This window comes from Hippocampus zosterae, chromosome 1, assembly GCF_025434085.1.
Source record: "Hippocampus zosterae strain Florida chromosome 1, ASM2543408v3, whole genome shotgun sequence".
Taxonomy (NCBI): domain Eukaryota; kingdom Metazoa; phylum Chordata; class Actinopteri; order Syngnathiformes; family Syngnathidae; genus Hippocampus; species Hippocampus zosterae.
The window spans coordinates 29273897-29291638 of record NC_067451.1 but is presented as its reverse complement, the minus strand read 5'-3'; the positions used below and the strand labels follow the sequence as shown (position 1 = coordinate 29291638).

The window sequence follows — 17742 nt, the reverse complement described above, 5'->3', positions numbered from 1 at the left end:
GTTTCAATCACGGTTTGTTCCGTTCGCATTCGGCAGTTTAAATAGCGTGCAAAGCCTTTCAGTAACAGTGGTGTCTTTTATTTAGTTATTTTTGCACAGTTCATTCATGATTTCTTTTAAGAACAGTATTCATACTCGATAAAGTAAAATTCTACATCATGAAAGCAACTTCGTTGACAATATCTATGACTATATACTGTATTTTACCCGAAGGCCACAGGATGTGTTTGCAGTCAGAAGAATATGAATGCCAAATTAAGTGTACAGCCGAGAACATTTCTGTACAGGAAAGCAAGAAAATAGACCTGAGCATTGCATGTTTACGTGCCCTGGAGGGATTGCACTTACATTCAGCACAAGGACAACATCACATTACCTACCGTGCAGGGCGCAGAGACAAGTTGCTCACACTAGCACGTATACGCGATGCCCGCAATCTTGTCTTTTATTCAAACGGAGCCACCTCCTGGGAAGCTGAAATCCTTGCTCTTGCTTTAGCCTTGTAGTTTAAAGCCTGATCTCTTGAGCATGTTCATGTCAATTAGCATGTCGTTAGCCAGTTAGCCCGTTGTCTTTGGCTTTTATTTTTGCTTCTCGACAGTCTCGTTAACAGCGAATTCTGTGTCTAGAATAGATATGAGGTGCATTTCTGAAGAGAGAACAAAACCCCCAACGTATCATTTAGACAGTCTTTTTTTTTTTTTTTTTTTTAAATAAAATAAAGTATTTATAAAGCACTTTCAAACAGTAAAGTCCAAACAAAATTGGACTGGTTTTAAGGAGGTGCTCATTTAGAATCCAATGCTGTTCATTTTTACAATTACTCAAATTAAGGAGCTTTTTGCTGAAAATGTATTCAACCTATTTCGGTTTTCAATGGGCTCCAACTGTTACAAAATATGAAGGGTTTTTTTTCCCATTTTTCTCTTCTTAACCTAATATTATGATGTATTCTCTATGTCTGAATTTATTTTTGTATTGTGTAATTTTTACAAAAAAACATGATACCATGTTAAGAAGGAGTAATAGTGCCATTTTGAAAAGAAACACATTTTCATTCTTATAAATGAAAACTATACTATCCCCAGATTAGGACTTTGTTTGACTATATTCACGATATGACTAAAATCTGGTTAGATTGACAGAGGTTTTTCAAACTCGTATGACTATATTCTGATTAGATAATGATGTTGGTTTTCTGAAAACGTGCTCCTATATATTACTTTTTAGCGTGGTCCGAATACTCCTTGGACCTTAGTGGTATATTCACTTCACTTCAATATGTTTCTTTGTTATCTCAAAGCTGCTGTGGAGTTTTCATTGAAGGCATTTTCAATGACATAATCCACAAAATTCTTAGCGTTGTTGCTTTTATTTATTTATTTTTTAAAAATTGCCTGTTCCTCTCTATGTCTCTGCCTGCTTCACCAAACAGGTTCCCATGCGAAAAAACAGGGCGAGGATTTAATGGATAACGACGGTGATGAAGACGAAGGTATTTCCACGGTGAACAATGATAATGCATGGTTATTTCAATTCTTGTTTTTTTCCCCCTTGTATCATTTATTCATTTATTTATCCTTATTGTATTTCCAAACGAATGAATGTTATCAGCATCTGAATTTAAAGAGCGTTATTGCACGAGAGTCGGATGAGATCAGGTGGCAACCAAGGTAATAGTCCGCTTAACTCATATGAATGTCCCATGTTGACAAGGTGTTGTTACAAGGCTACAGGTGGCGATAAGAGACCCCACTGGAGGTGTGGTCAGCCATCCAATTGTGGCATAAATGGCCAAGAGGAAGCGAGGCGGCGGTGTCATATCAGTCTACTCAGCAGGTCCTACAGCAGATTTAGATGAGAAGAGGCAGTTCATGAGAACCGCTGGAAAGGATTAGAGGCGCGAGTGGTGTTGAAAATGGAATGTTCCTGCTCAGCAATCGCATTGTTCACTTCCATATTTATCTTTGGATATTCCAGGCTCGGGCTGGATCTCTGAGTGAGATTAGAATGAGAGATGATTCTTGTGCTGCAACAGAAATGGCTTAAGTCCCGGAGTCTTAACCAAACCCTTGATATTGTCCGGCCTTTGCCATGGTGAGCCACTCCAAGGCGTGTGATGCAAGCATGATGTTGAGTACCGAGATAAGGCACTGTCAGAAATTTGATTTTTTTTTTTTATACAGTGTGTTGTGTTCACATTTGATGAAAAGGAGGCTTTTGAGAAGCGAGCTCATCGGGTAGGAAGACGCCTTAGTTTGTTCCTTGACAATGCCGCAATTTCCAAATTGTTGACTCTGGTTGGATCTTAACCCTCGTAGTGCACCGCTTGCGATAAATGTAAAATGATGTATTTGAATCAAAGGCAAAGGCATTCAGAAAAACACGAGAGAGCTGAAACTTATGGAGGGGTTCTAAAATGGCCTAAATTTCATGACATCACTGGCTGATAATTCTCAGGCATTGCAGCAATAATAAAAAAACGTTTTGATATCTTAATCTTCACAATTTACATATTTTGCACCATAGAGACCCATTATAATTCATATTTTTGAATGCATCGTAAACCTAATGTGTAAACATGCATTTCACGCGATTTTTACGTCAATCGCTTTGTTTTCGCTTGGACAGACGTATGCATGCCACATTGTTGGGTTGAGGTCATTCTAATTGTGCAACTTTTAGGTGGCGCCAGAGGATCGCAAATGAGTTTGCCTTTTTGCAGGAGGCTTCAAACCAATGCATTTTACATGAACACGTCCGGTCGGGATTGTTAGTAGGGCTTAGTTGGGACCTCCAGACAGATTTTTTTTTTCCTTTTGCAAAAAATAAACAATAAAAAATCCCAAAGAACTAATAAAGATTGCCTCTGAACATTTTGAGTGTTTGAAAAAAAAAGAAAGAATGTTTGTATAAGACAGAATACATCGTTACAAAAATTGTAAAATGCGTAACTTAAGGCCTTTTTAATTTGGAGAACATAAGGGTTAAAGAGGGAACGAAGGCAAAAGACACTTCCGGAGGTGGATTTATTATCCCATCTCACTGATGGAAAGTTACTTTCACTTTTACGTCGCTTCAAAGAAGTCCACATGCATGTGTGACTGTTGAACTGCAGTCGAATGGAAAATGCTGACATGCGTCGATCTGTTTGTCTGGCTCGTCCCAACGCTCGTGTTCACACTGGCTTGGTCTCTAAGCTACGCACGACTAGCCCGACTGAAACTGTGGCATGTCTATTCTTTACCGAGCGCAACTAATGTTATTTACAGAACAGCACCGTAGAAAGCACAGAACCCTCTCAGTGGAATCTCCGCCGCAGCATTGTAGCTAATGCCTGTGTTGGCCATCAATCCTTTAGCATGATCGAGATGATTTTCATTGTAGTGGAAAATATTTCTTTTTGAGGTGTCAGCCCAAGACAGGAAGACGGGAGGAAGCAATGTGCAGGGCCTTCCCTGTTTCTTTGTTATTCTCCCCCAAAGTATTGCCTCTTGAAAAGGGGCACCATTCACCGAAAGATGGATTTGAACATGACACAAATCAAAATTTCCTCACAAGCTGCCGCGCCTTTTGATGCAGCATGCTTTTTACTGCGGGTAATAGCATTCTCCTTCTGGTGAACGCAGCGCGTATGTCACTGAAAGAAATGGAATGTTTGTTTTAATGTTAAAGGGCACGTAGAATAAGAACACACAGAGAACTCCCACTCACTCACACTTTGGCAATTCACCTCTCATGCACATTCTCATTCATTGTGCAGAGCTGCCGTCTTGTCTGGCCGCTCAGCATCTGCATCGCTCAGCCTGTGCATTAATATGCTGCATCAGTTGGCCGTCTGTCTATATGGGGGTAATTCTCTCCTTCCCACTTCCTTTGAGCTGTCCTCCCCCATGTTACGAATTCACGGACATGTGCTTTGGATTTAGTCTTTTTTTTTTTACTGGAACAATAAGAGCGTTCTCTGAAAGCACACATACTGGATGTTTTGGTATACAATAGATTTACAACACAGGTATCAAGTTCCGGTCCTTGAGGGCCACTACCTTGCATGTTTTCCCTGTTTCCCTGCTCCAACACACCCGATTCAAATGATTAAGGTTGTTATCAGGCTCCTGCAAAGCTTGCTGATGAACTGATCCTTTGAATCAGGTGTGATGGAGGAGGTTGACATCTAAAATATGCTAAATATTAGCCCTCAAGGACAACAACACAGCACAATAGCCACATCTATGTCTGTAATGTTCATTGTCTTCCAAATGATGAATAGAAATATCCCTTACCTCCTATCTGGATCTAAACTGCGTTGGTTTCTTGTGTGGCTAACTTGCATAAGAGATCTTCAAATATTGTACTGAATGGTTTACCACTCTTGCTCTTAACTGCCATGGTCCAATATGTTCATCCTGTATTGCTGCGGTAGTATCACAAAAAATGAAAACACACTTAAAATATGTCTTGTGCGATGGCATTCATATTTTTCCCTTAAAATGTGGATCAAACTGTAGGGAGTCGAAATGTCAAGGATTCACTGCGAAAACACAACCTAATATATACACATTCCTAATAAATGTACATTCCTGGCACATCCCTTATAACAGGGGTCACTGACCGTTTCTAAAGCAAAATAACTTTTTGGGGAATGATTCATGCAAAGGCTACCAGCATGGCAGGTTAATGGAGCACTTTAAATTATCCCTCGGTGTGAGTGTGAGCTTGAATGGTTGTTTGTGTCTGTGTGCCCTGCGATTGGCTGGCAACCAGTTCAGGGTGCAGCCCGCTTACTACCCACAGACTGCTGGGATAGGGTCCGGCACGCCCGCAAACCTAGTGAGTATAAGCGGGATCGAAAATGCATAGATGGATAGATGTTAAGACATTGATCATGCCTATGATTTCACACAATTACAATGGTCACCACATTTTTCAGATATGCAAGTGAATTTTTCTCGATTAAAATAGTGCACTGATTCCTGTTTTTTCCTCTCTAACACATCAGGTGCTATAATCGATTCATTTCAATCTGTGAAAATATCATTTTCAAAGAATAACTTCACGGGTGAGCTGTATTTAGAAAAGGTCCATGGGCTACTCATAGTGGGTGCTCCCTGATGCACGCGGGCACCATGTTGGTGACCCCTGCCTTATAATAATAATAATAATACATTTTATTTGTGGGCGCCTTTCTAGAAACTCAAGGACACCTTACAACAAGCAGTTAAAATCACGAGTACAATGTTAAAAACAACATCAAATAAGAAAAAATAAATACAACAAAAATAAATAAATAAATAAATAAAATAATGGCTTTATCGTCTGAGTGAATAGGCTTGTCGAAACAGATGTGTTTTGAGGCTGGATTTGAAATGTGTTAGTGAGTCTGAATTACGAAGGTCAGCTGGGAGTGAGTTCCAAAGCTGGGGAGCAGAGCGACTGAAGGCTCTATTTCCCATGGTGACGAGGCGAGCAGAGGGGACAGAGAGGAGGACAGAGGAGGAGGAACGAAGAGAGCGGACAGGCGTAGGAATATGGACGAGGCCACATAGGTATGGAGGGGCTAGGTTATGAATGGATTTGAATGTGAGGAGCAGGATTTTATATTGAATGCGGTGTAAAATGGGGAGCCAGTGGAGATGTTGGAGGACAGGTGTAATATGGTTTATGTATGGTGTGAGTGTGATAATGCGGGCGGCTGAATTTTGGACCAGTTGAAGCTTATGGAGGGTTTTTTGAGGGAGACCAAACAGAAGGGAATTACAGTAATCGAGTCGCGAGGTGACGAGGGTGTGTACAAGTATAGCAGTGGACTGAGGAGTGAGAGAAGAGCGGAGCCGGTGGATGTTTCGAAGATGATAATATGCAGAACGAGTGATGTGGTTGATATGTGAGATGAAGGAGAGGGTGCTATCAAGGATGACACCCAGACTCTTGACCTGAGGGGAGGGGGAGATGGAAGAGCTTTCGAAGGGAATGGAGAAATTGTTTATTTTGTTTAGAGTGGATTTAGTGCCAATGAGGAGGAATTCAGTTTTATTGCTATTCAGTTTGAGGAAATGTGAGGTGAACCAAGATTTTAATTCCTGCAGGCAGTTGGTTAGGGAGGATGGTGGAAGTATGGTATTAGGTTTGGTAGAGATGTAGAGCTGGGTGTCATCCGCGTAGCAATGAAAGTGAATGTGATGTTTCCTGAAGATATTACCAAGGGGAAGAAGATAGATTAGAAATAGCAATGGGCCAAGGACAGAACCCTGAGGAACACCTGAAGTGAGGGGAAAGGGGTGAGATCTAAAACATTTGAGCTGGATAAACTGGGTGCGGTCAGAAAGATAGGAGCGGAACCAGGAGAGGGGGATGCTGGTGATGCCAATGGAGGAGAGTCTGTCGAAGAGGATGGAGTGAGAGATGGTGTCAAAGGCTGCACTGAGGTCAGGCAGGAGGAGGATGGCGAGTGAACCGGAGTCAGCAGAGAGAAGAAGGTCATTGCATATTTTGAGGAGGGCAGTTTCGGTACTATGGAGGGGACGGAAGCCAGATTGAAATTGTTCGTAGAGCTTATTGGAGGAAAGATGGGTGTGAAGTTGAGCAGCTACTGTTTTTTCTAGAAGTTTGGAGATGAACGGAAGGTTTGATATGGGACGAAAGTTGTTCAAGTCGGAGGGATCAGAGCCAGGTTTCTTCAGTATGGGAGTGACAGCAGCAGTTTTGAGATGGGATGGTACAATGCCAGTAGAGAGGGAAGTTTGAATAATGTTAGTGATGAGAGGGGAGAGGGCCGGGATAGAAGCTTTGACTAAAACAGTAGGGAGAGGGTCAAGTTGACAAGTAGAGGATTTGGACTTCTGGATTAAGATGGAGATTTGGTGGACAGATGGGGATGTGAATGCAGAGAATAGGTGGGTAGGAACCGGGGAGAATGGAGAAGGAGGGTTAGGAGCAGCTGAAGGGGTGAGTTGCTGGTGGATAAGTTGGATTTTGGATGTAAAAAATGAGGCCAGAGTATTACAAAAATCAGTGGAATAGAGATGTGAGGGAAGAGTGTCAGCAGGTTTAGTGAGTTTAGAAATGAGTGAAAAGAGTGATCTGGGGTTGCCTTCATTGGAACTGATTAATCCAGAGTAGAAGATTGATTTGGCTTTGGATATTGAGTCCTTGTAATGGAGAAAGTGGGTAGTGTACATTTCTTTATGAATGGCGAGTCCAGTTTTTCTATATAATCTTTCAAGTTGACGGCCTTTTGATTTAAACCTTTTTTGATTTATAACATTTACCAAGAAGAAAATAAGGAGCCTTTAGTAAAATTGAGCACAATATGCAATAATGTCATTAGAATAGGGCAGAAACCCTTACTTACTCATAAGTAACCTTGAGGAAAATAAAAACATGCCCTTGCCATTTTTCAAGGATTGCAAAACAGAGTTTTCAAGGAGTCCTGCTGTGAACATAATATGATTCGTTATTCTGTGATTAAGTTTAATGGCACTCAAGAGCACAAAGAGCCATGTTTGAAAGTAGGTTTTACAACAGCTTGTGAAAATGCACAAAAAGAAACATCCAAAATCATTTCTTCTTTGGGTAAATGGTAAGGAAAACGAGGTAAATGTAAAGGAAGGTAAACGTTAAAATTCCCCGTTTAGATACTGGACGTCATTTCTGTCTGTCAGTCTGGCCCTTAGGCTGCCCCTCTGGGCATCCCTGTCGGTTTTTCCTCTTCATGTCTTGCGGAATGACAGTCAACCCAGTGGCACCGCCACAGTCTATTCAAATTCAGCCTCGGACTCCCTGCGGCAACATGAGTGTGTGCACCAAGTCGTCGTGATTTACGGTGTCCCACAATAGAGACCCAATTTTCCAGAGGCTATTATTACACTGCAAATAGGCAAGTGCGAGTTTTCAGTCACACGGATGCTGTTTTTGGATAAGTGGCCATGGAAATAAAGGAAGCAATCCTCAACATGGCTTCCGCGTACCAAGTTGCTCCCACTAATGAAAAGTAAATCTTTCCGTGAGTCCGTCTGCCTGCTGTTTGGCTGCAGCTCCGGTCACAAAGAAGGCCTCCTGTGAGTGTGCAAGCCAAAACATCAAATAAGGAAAGCATGCACGCACTGGAACGCACAAACAATACTTGCTTCCAAGCAACGAGGATCGGCTCGTAAGGACAGAATCTCTCTGTGGTTACAGCGGTGGGGAACACAGCCGAGCTCCACGTGTCATGGTGTTGCCATTGATTCTATTGCACAAGGATAACGATAGTTAGAACTCACGTGTTACTTGCTTTGTACAACATCTTTGTTCATGTCTGACCAAAAATGTAATCCTTTTGAGCCACTGCTGTTCAAAAGTCGACGTGCTAACCACTTGACGACCGGTCCACCATTGTTATTATTATGATGATAATGATGAAAACCTGAAGTGTCTGACGAAAAAAAAAGAGAATTGGAATCTGTGAAAAATACACAACTAGAAAAATAAAGTTGCATCTCTGATTAAAACCTTTAAGAAAGCTTAATTGACCATAACTATCAAACAGGGCGGCCCGGTAGTCCAGTGGTTAGCACGTCGACTTCACAGTGCAGAGGTACCGGATTCGATTCCAGCTCCGGCCTCCCTGTGTGGAGTTTGCATGTTCTCCCCGGGCCTGCGTGGGTTTTTCCCGGGTCCTCCGGTTTCTTCCCACATTCCAAAAACATGCGTGGCAGGCTGATTGAACACTTTAAATTGTCCCTAGGTATGGGTGTGAGCGTGGATGGTTGTCCGTCTCTGTGTGCCCTGTGATTGTCTGGCAACCGATTAGGGTGTCCCCCGCCTACTGCCCGGAGACAGCTGGGATAGGCTCCAGCACCCCCCCACGACCCTAGTGAGGATCAAGCGGTTCGGAAGATGAATGAATGAATGAACTATCAAACAACAACGAACCGGTTAACATGTAGATGCAGCAATGACACTCTCAGTGTGACCGAATTTTTGTTCGTCTTGCCACTTAGTGTGCCATGTCCTACGTCATCTTTCGGTCAGTTCTTCGGCATTGACCAATTGGAAGACATCCCTCTACTACTTATGACAAGAAACTGGATATGGCATATACAATTGTAAATTTCCCCAGTGTGGGACAAATAAAGGATATCTTACAATCACTATGTCGTCCACAGTATTTAAAAAGTGACTTGAACTTGAAAATATTGGAGAGTAAGCGTATGTTTGCGAACTGCAATGCTATTAGCTGATTAGTACATGGTGGTGTCATTAAACAAATTTGTTCCCTTAAGTTCTTTTTGGAGAATAGACGGTCTTACCCGCCCTCTCCTCCTCACCATCCAAAAATGGTTCCGTATGATCTTTTTTTCTTTTTTTTTAATTGATAAGGACCAACACACAAAATGCCTCTGTCAACATGACTTGTCCTACTTCGTCAACAAATATGCGCCGGTGGAATGAATCTTGACAGAAGCATGCAAAGATTGGGCAGAGTCTCGTTGGTGACGGAATTCTAGTGTGATGTTGTGCCCGGCCCAAGACACAGAGGAATATTTATCTGGTCGTCTGACCACGCTGCCGTCGTGAACCACACAAATGTCATGTCGTTTGAGAAAGCCATAAAAGAAAAACAAGCTAACCTTTGCTCCTCCCTCAAAGACCCTTCAAACTTCGTTGATGTCATACTTACTTGCCATCGATAACCTCTCACGTCAACATTTAGTAGGTTGATTTTTAAAGACCCTTATATATGTCATTTTGCCAATGAAAAAAATCACTTCACGTAGATTTTTCTTTCTCAGGCATATTGAAATGACGACCTATGTACACGTTGCACACACCAGAAACCTCCATGGAATATGAGTGTGTATAAATATTAGCACAAACAACTGAAGCCAACAGGATTCAATCCTGTGCTTCCAGATAAAAGCTCTATTATTTTGTTGCAGTCTTAACCACTCCTTAGATAATTACATTGTAGTTTATTCGTGCTGTATTCAATCAACAATACATACCAAAGAGTGCCTTTATTTTGCAAAATCACTCAAGGACTAAAACAGGTTCAATAATGGACTGGTAGATTTGACAGGTGGACTCACCTCAGGCCGCTAGCAACCCACAATTTTTTTCCTCTTGCCCTTTTCCCTCAAGTGTCAAAAAATAATTGGTGAAGAACAAGCACGCGGACATAAACTCTAAAGCCTGCAAGACCAGTCAATCTTACACATGGCCGTCAGATTTATTTCATGGACTCCTTTTTTTTTAAGTTAGGTGACACCAGGAGTGGCATTGCACGTTACAATATTGTGTGCTTTTTACACCAAAGCTACGTCTGCAGTAAATGATGGATCAATGCGCAACTCGGCCACAACGCACATGGACTTAAACAATGAAGAAAAAAAAATCAGTTAAATTTGTAACCTTATCGGGATCTGTCACATTATACCAGTTTCAAGTAAAAATTCATAAATGTGTTGTTTTGGCCACGAGTATCTAATAAAATATATCACATATTTCAGGAGCAACTAACTCCCTCACAACATCTTACCTGTTTGTTGCTTTGAGTCTGTTTTTATAATATGACAGCTTTCAGGTTTGCATTGGTGACAGAAACCCATTCTTGAGTACATTCTGGGGGCAAACATCGGTCTGTGTGTGTTAGGGATTACAGCAATAGCTCCAGGAAACTTGGGGTCCCCTCACATTATTTTTCTCAGCCGTCATCTGTCCTTGGCTCGACTCTCTTTTCTTTGCAACACACCACACCAACCTCACATTTAAACCACCAGCCAAGCAGGAAGTCACCTTCACCCAAAGGACATTGCTGCCATTACTCGCGCAGTAGGGATGCAAAGATTCACCGAGAAGGCATTCACTTTTATACTTCTTCGATGTGTGAGCATCCATGCCAGGTTTTTTTGTTTTTTTTTAGTCCGCAAGACACACCAGATTTAATCATGGAAATGTCAAAATAACACTGTGATTGTAACAAACTGAAACTGGACGGTGATGATGGATGCCAACCTCTGAAAGTCAACTGGCTTGTGACAAACCTTTTTCTTACGCATGCTTACATTAGTTTTTGAACGAAAAGAAGGGAATTTGTCACACCGTGTTCCTTCACTTCAGCACTTTTCCCTCCAAGGCCGAGTCATACACACACATAGACACAGCGTAACTCATTTGATGTGGATGAAAGGGAATAGAAGCACATATTTTGTGACATTCCAAATCTTGTCAGTGACTTGTAGCAGCTGTATAATTTGCTGCAATTACCCAAAATGTTTTTCAAGCAGCTCCACAGCAAGGAGAGAAAAAAAAAATGCTGCTACTTTTAAATGTGAAAAAAGCCAGTCGTGGACTTGTCAAGACTGAAGTGTGAACCTTGTCCTGACAAGAATATCACAGTAGGATGCATGTCATGTCCTGCCACATTAGAACAGTGTCACCCAGTAGCTGCTCTCACCGCTGCCCCAACTCAGCCTCGACCCCGCCACAGTTACTAGCCACTGACAGCCAGCGAGTTTCACCAAATGCTGAAAGCCAGCCACATTTATCTCTCACCCGCCCCTGTCTTAGACCACTTCGCTGTGTCAAACCCGTTCTTGATGTCAGATATGTGACTGATTTCATTCGAGTTGGATCATGGCAAAGCTACAAAGGTGCAGACAGAGAGGCACATGGGGGAGGAGAGGGAATAAATGACTGGGTTTCACTTTCACAAGTAGAATATTGACTAAGCGGTTGGGCATCATGGCCCGCCAGAAGCCCAATTAATCTAGTACTTACTCGAAAGATTCTGCCCCCTTACGTCCTGTTAAAAGACACGCTTTGCTATGTTTTTGGCACTTGTGAGCGGGACTATTCACAACTTGTCTTCTCAGCTCAAGGAAGACTGTCACAAAAACTTAGTAGGCTTTCATACAACTACAACACTGTATTGTAGAATTCCGTAGACCAAGTTTCTCCCTAAAAGCAAGCCTTCCGTTCACCGCATCTACATGCATGATGATGACATGGGAGGCCTCAGCATTTTCCCTTTGTCCCATTTTTGCTGCTCTTCAGGATAAAGCAGCACGATACTGGAAAAAGTGTGATATCGGTGGTGAATACTGCAATATGAATATTATTGCGCTACTCTAAATTGTCCCTAGGTGTGAGTGTGTGTGCTAATGGTTGTTTGTTTCTGTGTGCCCTGCGATTGGCTGGCAACCGATTCAGGGTGTCCCCCGCCTACTGCCCGAAGACAGCTGGGTTAGGCTCCAGCACCCCCCGCGACCCTAGTGAGGATCAAGCGGCTCGGAAGATGAATATTTAATTCACAAGTAAAGAAATGCCATTATTTATGTAAGGTTGTATTAATGTTATATTATTAATCATTATTTATTATCTAGTCACAGAAATTGGGTTGAAGCTGGGTTTGGATAGGCTTAAGAGCTGTTCACCACTAGTTTGGTGAAAGGTACCTTTTACCAATTGTTGGATCACCAACCAGGGGAGGGCTGGCCTACAGGGGAGGAGGGGCTTTCCTGGGTCGGAAGCAGCCGGTTGGTCTGAAGGGGAAGAAGTGTCGCGATATGACCACTAGGAATAGGATCGAGAGGATATCGTTACCTCTCCGTCTTCTGTTAGTCACAAAGACGATAAGTATAGCTTCACTTAACTTGACTAACTGACTGTGTTACTTAGCGGGTTTGCAGGAGTCACAATAATTTAATGTATAACTTGGAATAACCCCCCTGTAACTATATGATGCCCTGATTTGACAAAATAACAAATTAAGATAGCCTTTATTTGTCACACACTGGGGAAATTTACAGAAATTAACATATCAATAAACACTCACAAGTGGTAATTTTAGCTTCAACAAAGCATTCTGGGAATGCTGCGGCTTAATGGCTGTTGTGAAGCCCTGATAACACAATCACCTCCTAATCCTGTCGAAAATGCAGTGTGATGTATTCTTTAAGATAAATAATGTCATCTCGTATCGTTTACGTTTCTGAACCATTGACTAATTTTCATGCATTTACATGTTCTTGCGTGCTAAGTTTGTCACGTAGTAAGTACACGTGCCACCTTGGCACGTGTGTTGCATTCAGAAGTCTGAGTATAAAAAGTGTTGGTAGTGTGCATCGATGCCCAGTAAATTGTGTCAATATATTTCGTGTGCATGCAAACACATTGTTAGGCTTGGCCACGGTGTGTTTTGAGCAAAGTATTTGGTTTTATGCAACATCTCTGTCGCGTATGTATGTTTGCATTTGTCAACGTCTTTTATTATGTGGAACATTGACGTTTGCAATTTAAAAAAGATTAAATAAATAAATGTATGTGTTCACGCACACGTGTGTGTGTGTGTGTGTGTGTAATGTTAAGCATGGGGCTGGTCAGTCTGTCAATCAATCACTTGCGAGCCACTTTTTCTTCCCAGTCCGCCGCTGGCCTCAACTCAATGCACTGGGTATAAATGGCCTAGAATTGACTCTTCCCCTTTGGTCCCAGGGCTGGTGTGGCTGTTTCACCATATTTGGATTAGTTTTGACATAGCAACTTTAAGAGTATATTATGGCCCATATGCTTAACTTGGGGAAATTCTTGGATCAGAAGTTCAGGGGTGCTGTCAGTTTTGGCACCAGAGCACCTTTGAAGGCATTCGACACACATTATTAGCACATTCACATGCCAAAAGTGTTTTCTTTTTTCTTATTCCAATTGGTACTGTCTGACTGCCTGTTATTTTTCCCTAGCTAGAAACTAAATGTAATCTAACTCCTACCTAATAATATAAACATTGAGCTTTGGTTAAATGGAACAGAAATGAGCCCTGCTAATAGTCCTAGAAGTGAAGACATTTTCCATATTTCAGAAAAGTAGGGCTCTGCATTCAAAATGCAGTACAAGACTTGCACACTCAGCTTGCCTCAGTGAGTAGAGGTGGCGTAGGATTAGGGTTTGAGGTGAGAGGGATCCGGTGGATCAAACTGTTTTAGTGGCAGGGTAGGTGAGGGGTTAACTTACTTAATTGAGGGGTTGATAAAAGCTTATTAATTACTGTATGGTTGTGAGTTTTAACACTTTTCCAGCTTGTTCAGAAAAATGAAATCTCAGACCGCTTCAATTTTAGGGCGTTCTTGGATTTCCATTTGGGATGCTTCAGCACCCACAAAGATCTGCTAAAAATGCATATGCCCTTAACACCTTGAAATGATGGAAAATAATAGTATATCCATGAGTAAATATAGCATTTTGAGGCACGGGTATTTTACTTTGAGAGTGTCATCGTTGGAGGTTATGCATGGAGTGACCCTCACATTAGGAGCGGAATAGTTTCAAGTACAATGTCTTGTTGATGTGGATATTTGAGTGAAGAGAATGTCAAAGTGAAAATGTGTGTGAGAAAAAGTTGTTCAATTTTTTTTTAATGCCTCTCAATGAGTGCACATCAGCACGCCTTGTACAAAAATTCATCTTCTTATTCTTTCTATATTTATATGACCATGCATTATTTTTGCAATTGTGCATGGTGTTGTATACCCACTGTACTGACATGTGCATTAATGAACTCTCCTTTTCTTTTCTAGCACCGAGCACGCAAGCTAATGTTCATTATATTATGGATTCATGAGTTTTACGAAGGAGTGGTCAATTACATGTTGGTGTGTTTGCCTTGACACAGACGAAAGAGGCAGGAGGCAGTTTTCTGACGTTAACTCCTGCTACCAATCTTCAAACGCTATCTTGTTGGTGAATTCATAATATCTCCTTGCATCAAAATAATCTTGCAACTATGATGTATACATTCGTCAAATAGTCGATGACAGTTGTTGACACAAATAGATAAGCAAGTTGTTAATACATACAGTATGTGTGACTCCTTCCACATTAAATCAAGGCAATAAATAGCTCTCAACAAATTGAGCTGAAGCGTCTCATATTCCACTCCCAAAAGGGCTTGAACTGTTGTCATGGCGACATGATGTGAATCAACAAAAGAGGTGTCTGATGACATTGACGTGACTAATTTCTTTTGAAGGTGTGCCTTTTTTTATTTGATGATTTCTACTCCTGCCTCATCCCCCGATGTATCTGTTTTCTTGTCTGTTTTTCCTTCGCATTTCCCTTTGACTCGACCTGCCATGCTGTCTCACCTCACGCATCCTCTCCTCTTATTGCTCAACACATGTGTGCACATAGAAGTGTCAGCCGTAAATCACATTTGACTGTCGGCCTCCCAGATACCGGCCCAATAAAGTCAAATCAGGTTGAAAGCCAGCATCGTGTGCTGTACGTACGGTTAACCGGGAATAAAGAAAGAGACAATGCGATGGCAATTGTGTCCAGGCTGCTTTAGAAAATGCATCTTATTAACACTTGTGGGGTGCATAATGACGAGCAGCGCTTAAAGATGCAGAGAGGGCCGCTCAGGATGTGGTGGACCATTTAGAGAGTTTTTTCAGTCACCTTAGCAACCATTTTTTAAAAGTAAAGTTCAACCTCGACCTTTTGCTTTGACTTGTTATTATTTTACTTCTCAATTTCCTTTCTTTTTCTTAACTGTACACATTTTTTTTAGTCAGTCTCTCCTTTTTTCATCACTTTTTCCCCGTTGCACCCCTTCTCATTCGCACCACTCAGAAAGTGAGGGGAAAAGAAAGCTTGGTGCTGGAAAGAGATGGGAGAAAGACAGCAGGAAGATAGGGGCAAGTATGTGATTGAACGTGAAACAAACTGAGGGAGGAGTGAAAATGAGATAGCGTTTCTTGTCTTGTCCCTACGCTGCTGCTAGCCCCTCACTAATTCAGAAGACTATTCCTCAGACAGAGGCTTTTTTCCCCCTCTTCCCTTTCTGCCAGTGAATGTGCTTTATCTGGTTCAAGTGTCACTCCAGCTGGCCATCCATTTCTGGTTTGGGAGTAAAATAAATAGCCCTCAATGTCCTGCACCTCTGTGCAAACAAGTTAGTGAGCACACACCAGCCTATGCTTTAAAAATAAATAAATTAAGTGTGTTGTGTAATTAGGGAGTACCCCCCCCCCCCCCCCCAACCCCCAATCACGGTCGAGCCAAATTAGCCCCTCTCGGTTAGGGAATATGTGAAGAGTAGCTTCCTCTTCTATCCCTTAATGGCTTCCTGCCCTTCCCAAATTTGGATAGCCTGCGTGTTTCATGGAAAGCCAAACACAAGCAAGCTTAATAGTTTGTTTTCAAAGAGGTAAATGACACGTCGTTTGCAGCCGAGATGGCCAATAAGTTTAATAGAATCGAAATTGGTTTAATGAGTTGACTTCGCGTGCTTTCGATGTAATTGCATGACGCATCCGTGCCAGTCAGCGAACGATATCTGGGAGGTGATAGTCACTTTATTTGTTTGCCGTCAAGCCTATGTCAATGCGAACCGAATCACTGTGAGTATCGCTGGGAGCCTCCAATGTGAATGTGGTAACGATGCCCGCTCTTGCAGACATACGAGACACCGGGGCCAAGCCTGTGATGGTCTACATCCACGGGGGATCATACATGGAGGGCACGGGCAACATGATTGATGGCAGCGTCCTGGCGAGCTACGGCAATGTGATCGTTATCACCCTCAACTACCGTGTTGGAGTTCTTGGTAAGTTGTTTTGCTTTTGTCAGTTTTCAGCCACATATTCACATTGATGGATCTTTTTTCTGGAGTTGGTTGCTGGGTTACCTTCATTTATCCCGAAAGGACACGGGGAGATAATGCAATGCAAATAAGCACCGGTTGCTTGTTGCGATAACGCGACGATCGTGTACGTGTGATTATTCAGAGCAATTACTGTGTTTTCTCACATAGTGGCTGTGGCACGTCTACCCAACTGAAGAGCAAGGTTATGGTAGTTCATGACAACCAAGTACTGGCACTACCATAAATACTTGTATTACAGTAATGAGCAATTTAATCCTACAACTCTTGATCCTTTGTGTGAATTATGTAACTGTACGAGTCCACTTTCTGTGACAGTTTTAGACTTATGCCCAGTACACACATAAAGACAATTGGGCTGCTTTTGTGACGATTTTGGCCCTTTCCGACCAAGGATGTTAAACGCCCGATGTTCTTAGGCTTTATAAGATTACCTATATAATTATCTATATGTGTGACGTTTGTTTTGGGTCGTTGACGCGCTGGCGGCCGTCCCAATGTCGTGTTTGTTTAAATGTGGGTCCCCTCAGGTGGCATGAAGTATTCTCTGATAAAAAGATTTCTATTAGGACGTAGTATTTCATCTGGGGAAGGCCTTCATTTTAAAATGTATTAGTTACTTTGTATATTATTTGTACGTTGTTTTATGGCAAAAATCGAGGCAGACTAAGCAGGGTGCATTGATTTGCTTTTCTGAACATTTAAATGACTAGACACGACACTAACTGCTTGAAAATTGCCCCGTTCACACTTTAAATACAGCATAGGAAACTCATTTTGACAGATGGGAAACAGTTTATTATCCTCAGTAGGCGCTGCTGTCTAGTTAGCAATGGAGTTTAGAGTTCAATCTTCAATGTTCATGTGTGAACAATAACATTTATGGACTGAGGTAATTCTGTTTGGCATCTTTTTTTTTCTGAGTTGGAGGGTCTTTTTGGGAGAGGCGTGTATTTGCTTACCCAACATCAGTTCACACACAAAGCACATTAGAGAGGAGGTCACTAATTGAGGAAACACAGTATCTGTCTTTCTTGTGGTGACATGAAACAGATTTTCACTGTGACGTCGTAAAAAAAAACATTGTGAAATCTAGCCTT

The 17742-nt window shown here is 41.9% G+C and overlaps 1 protein-coding gene across 1 annotated transcript in view; it reads left to right on the top strand.

The window, feature by feature from the left end:
- LOC127608198 (neuroligin-3-like) overlaps positions 1-17742 on the top strand; it is a 238327-nt gene that overhangs the window by 81459 nt on the left and 139126 nt on the right. Inside the window, exons 4-5 of the mRNA XM_052077159.1 lie at positions 1436-1495; positions 16436-16585. Coding sequence (XP_051933119.1) covers positions 1436-1495; positions 16436-16585 — 210 coding nt within the window. The remainder of the gene's footprint in view (positions 1-1435; positions 1496-16435; positions 16586-17742) is intronic.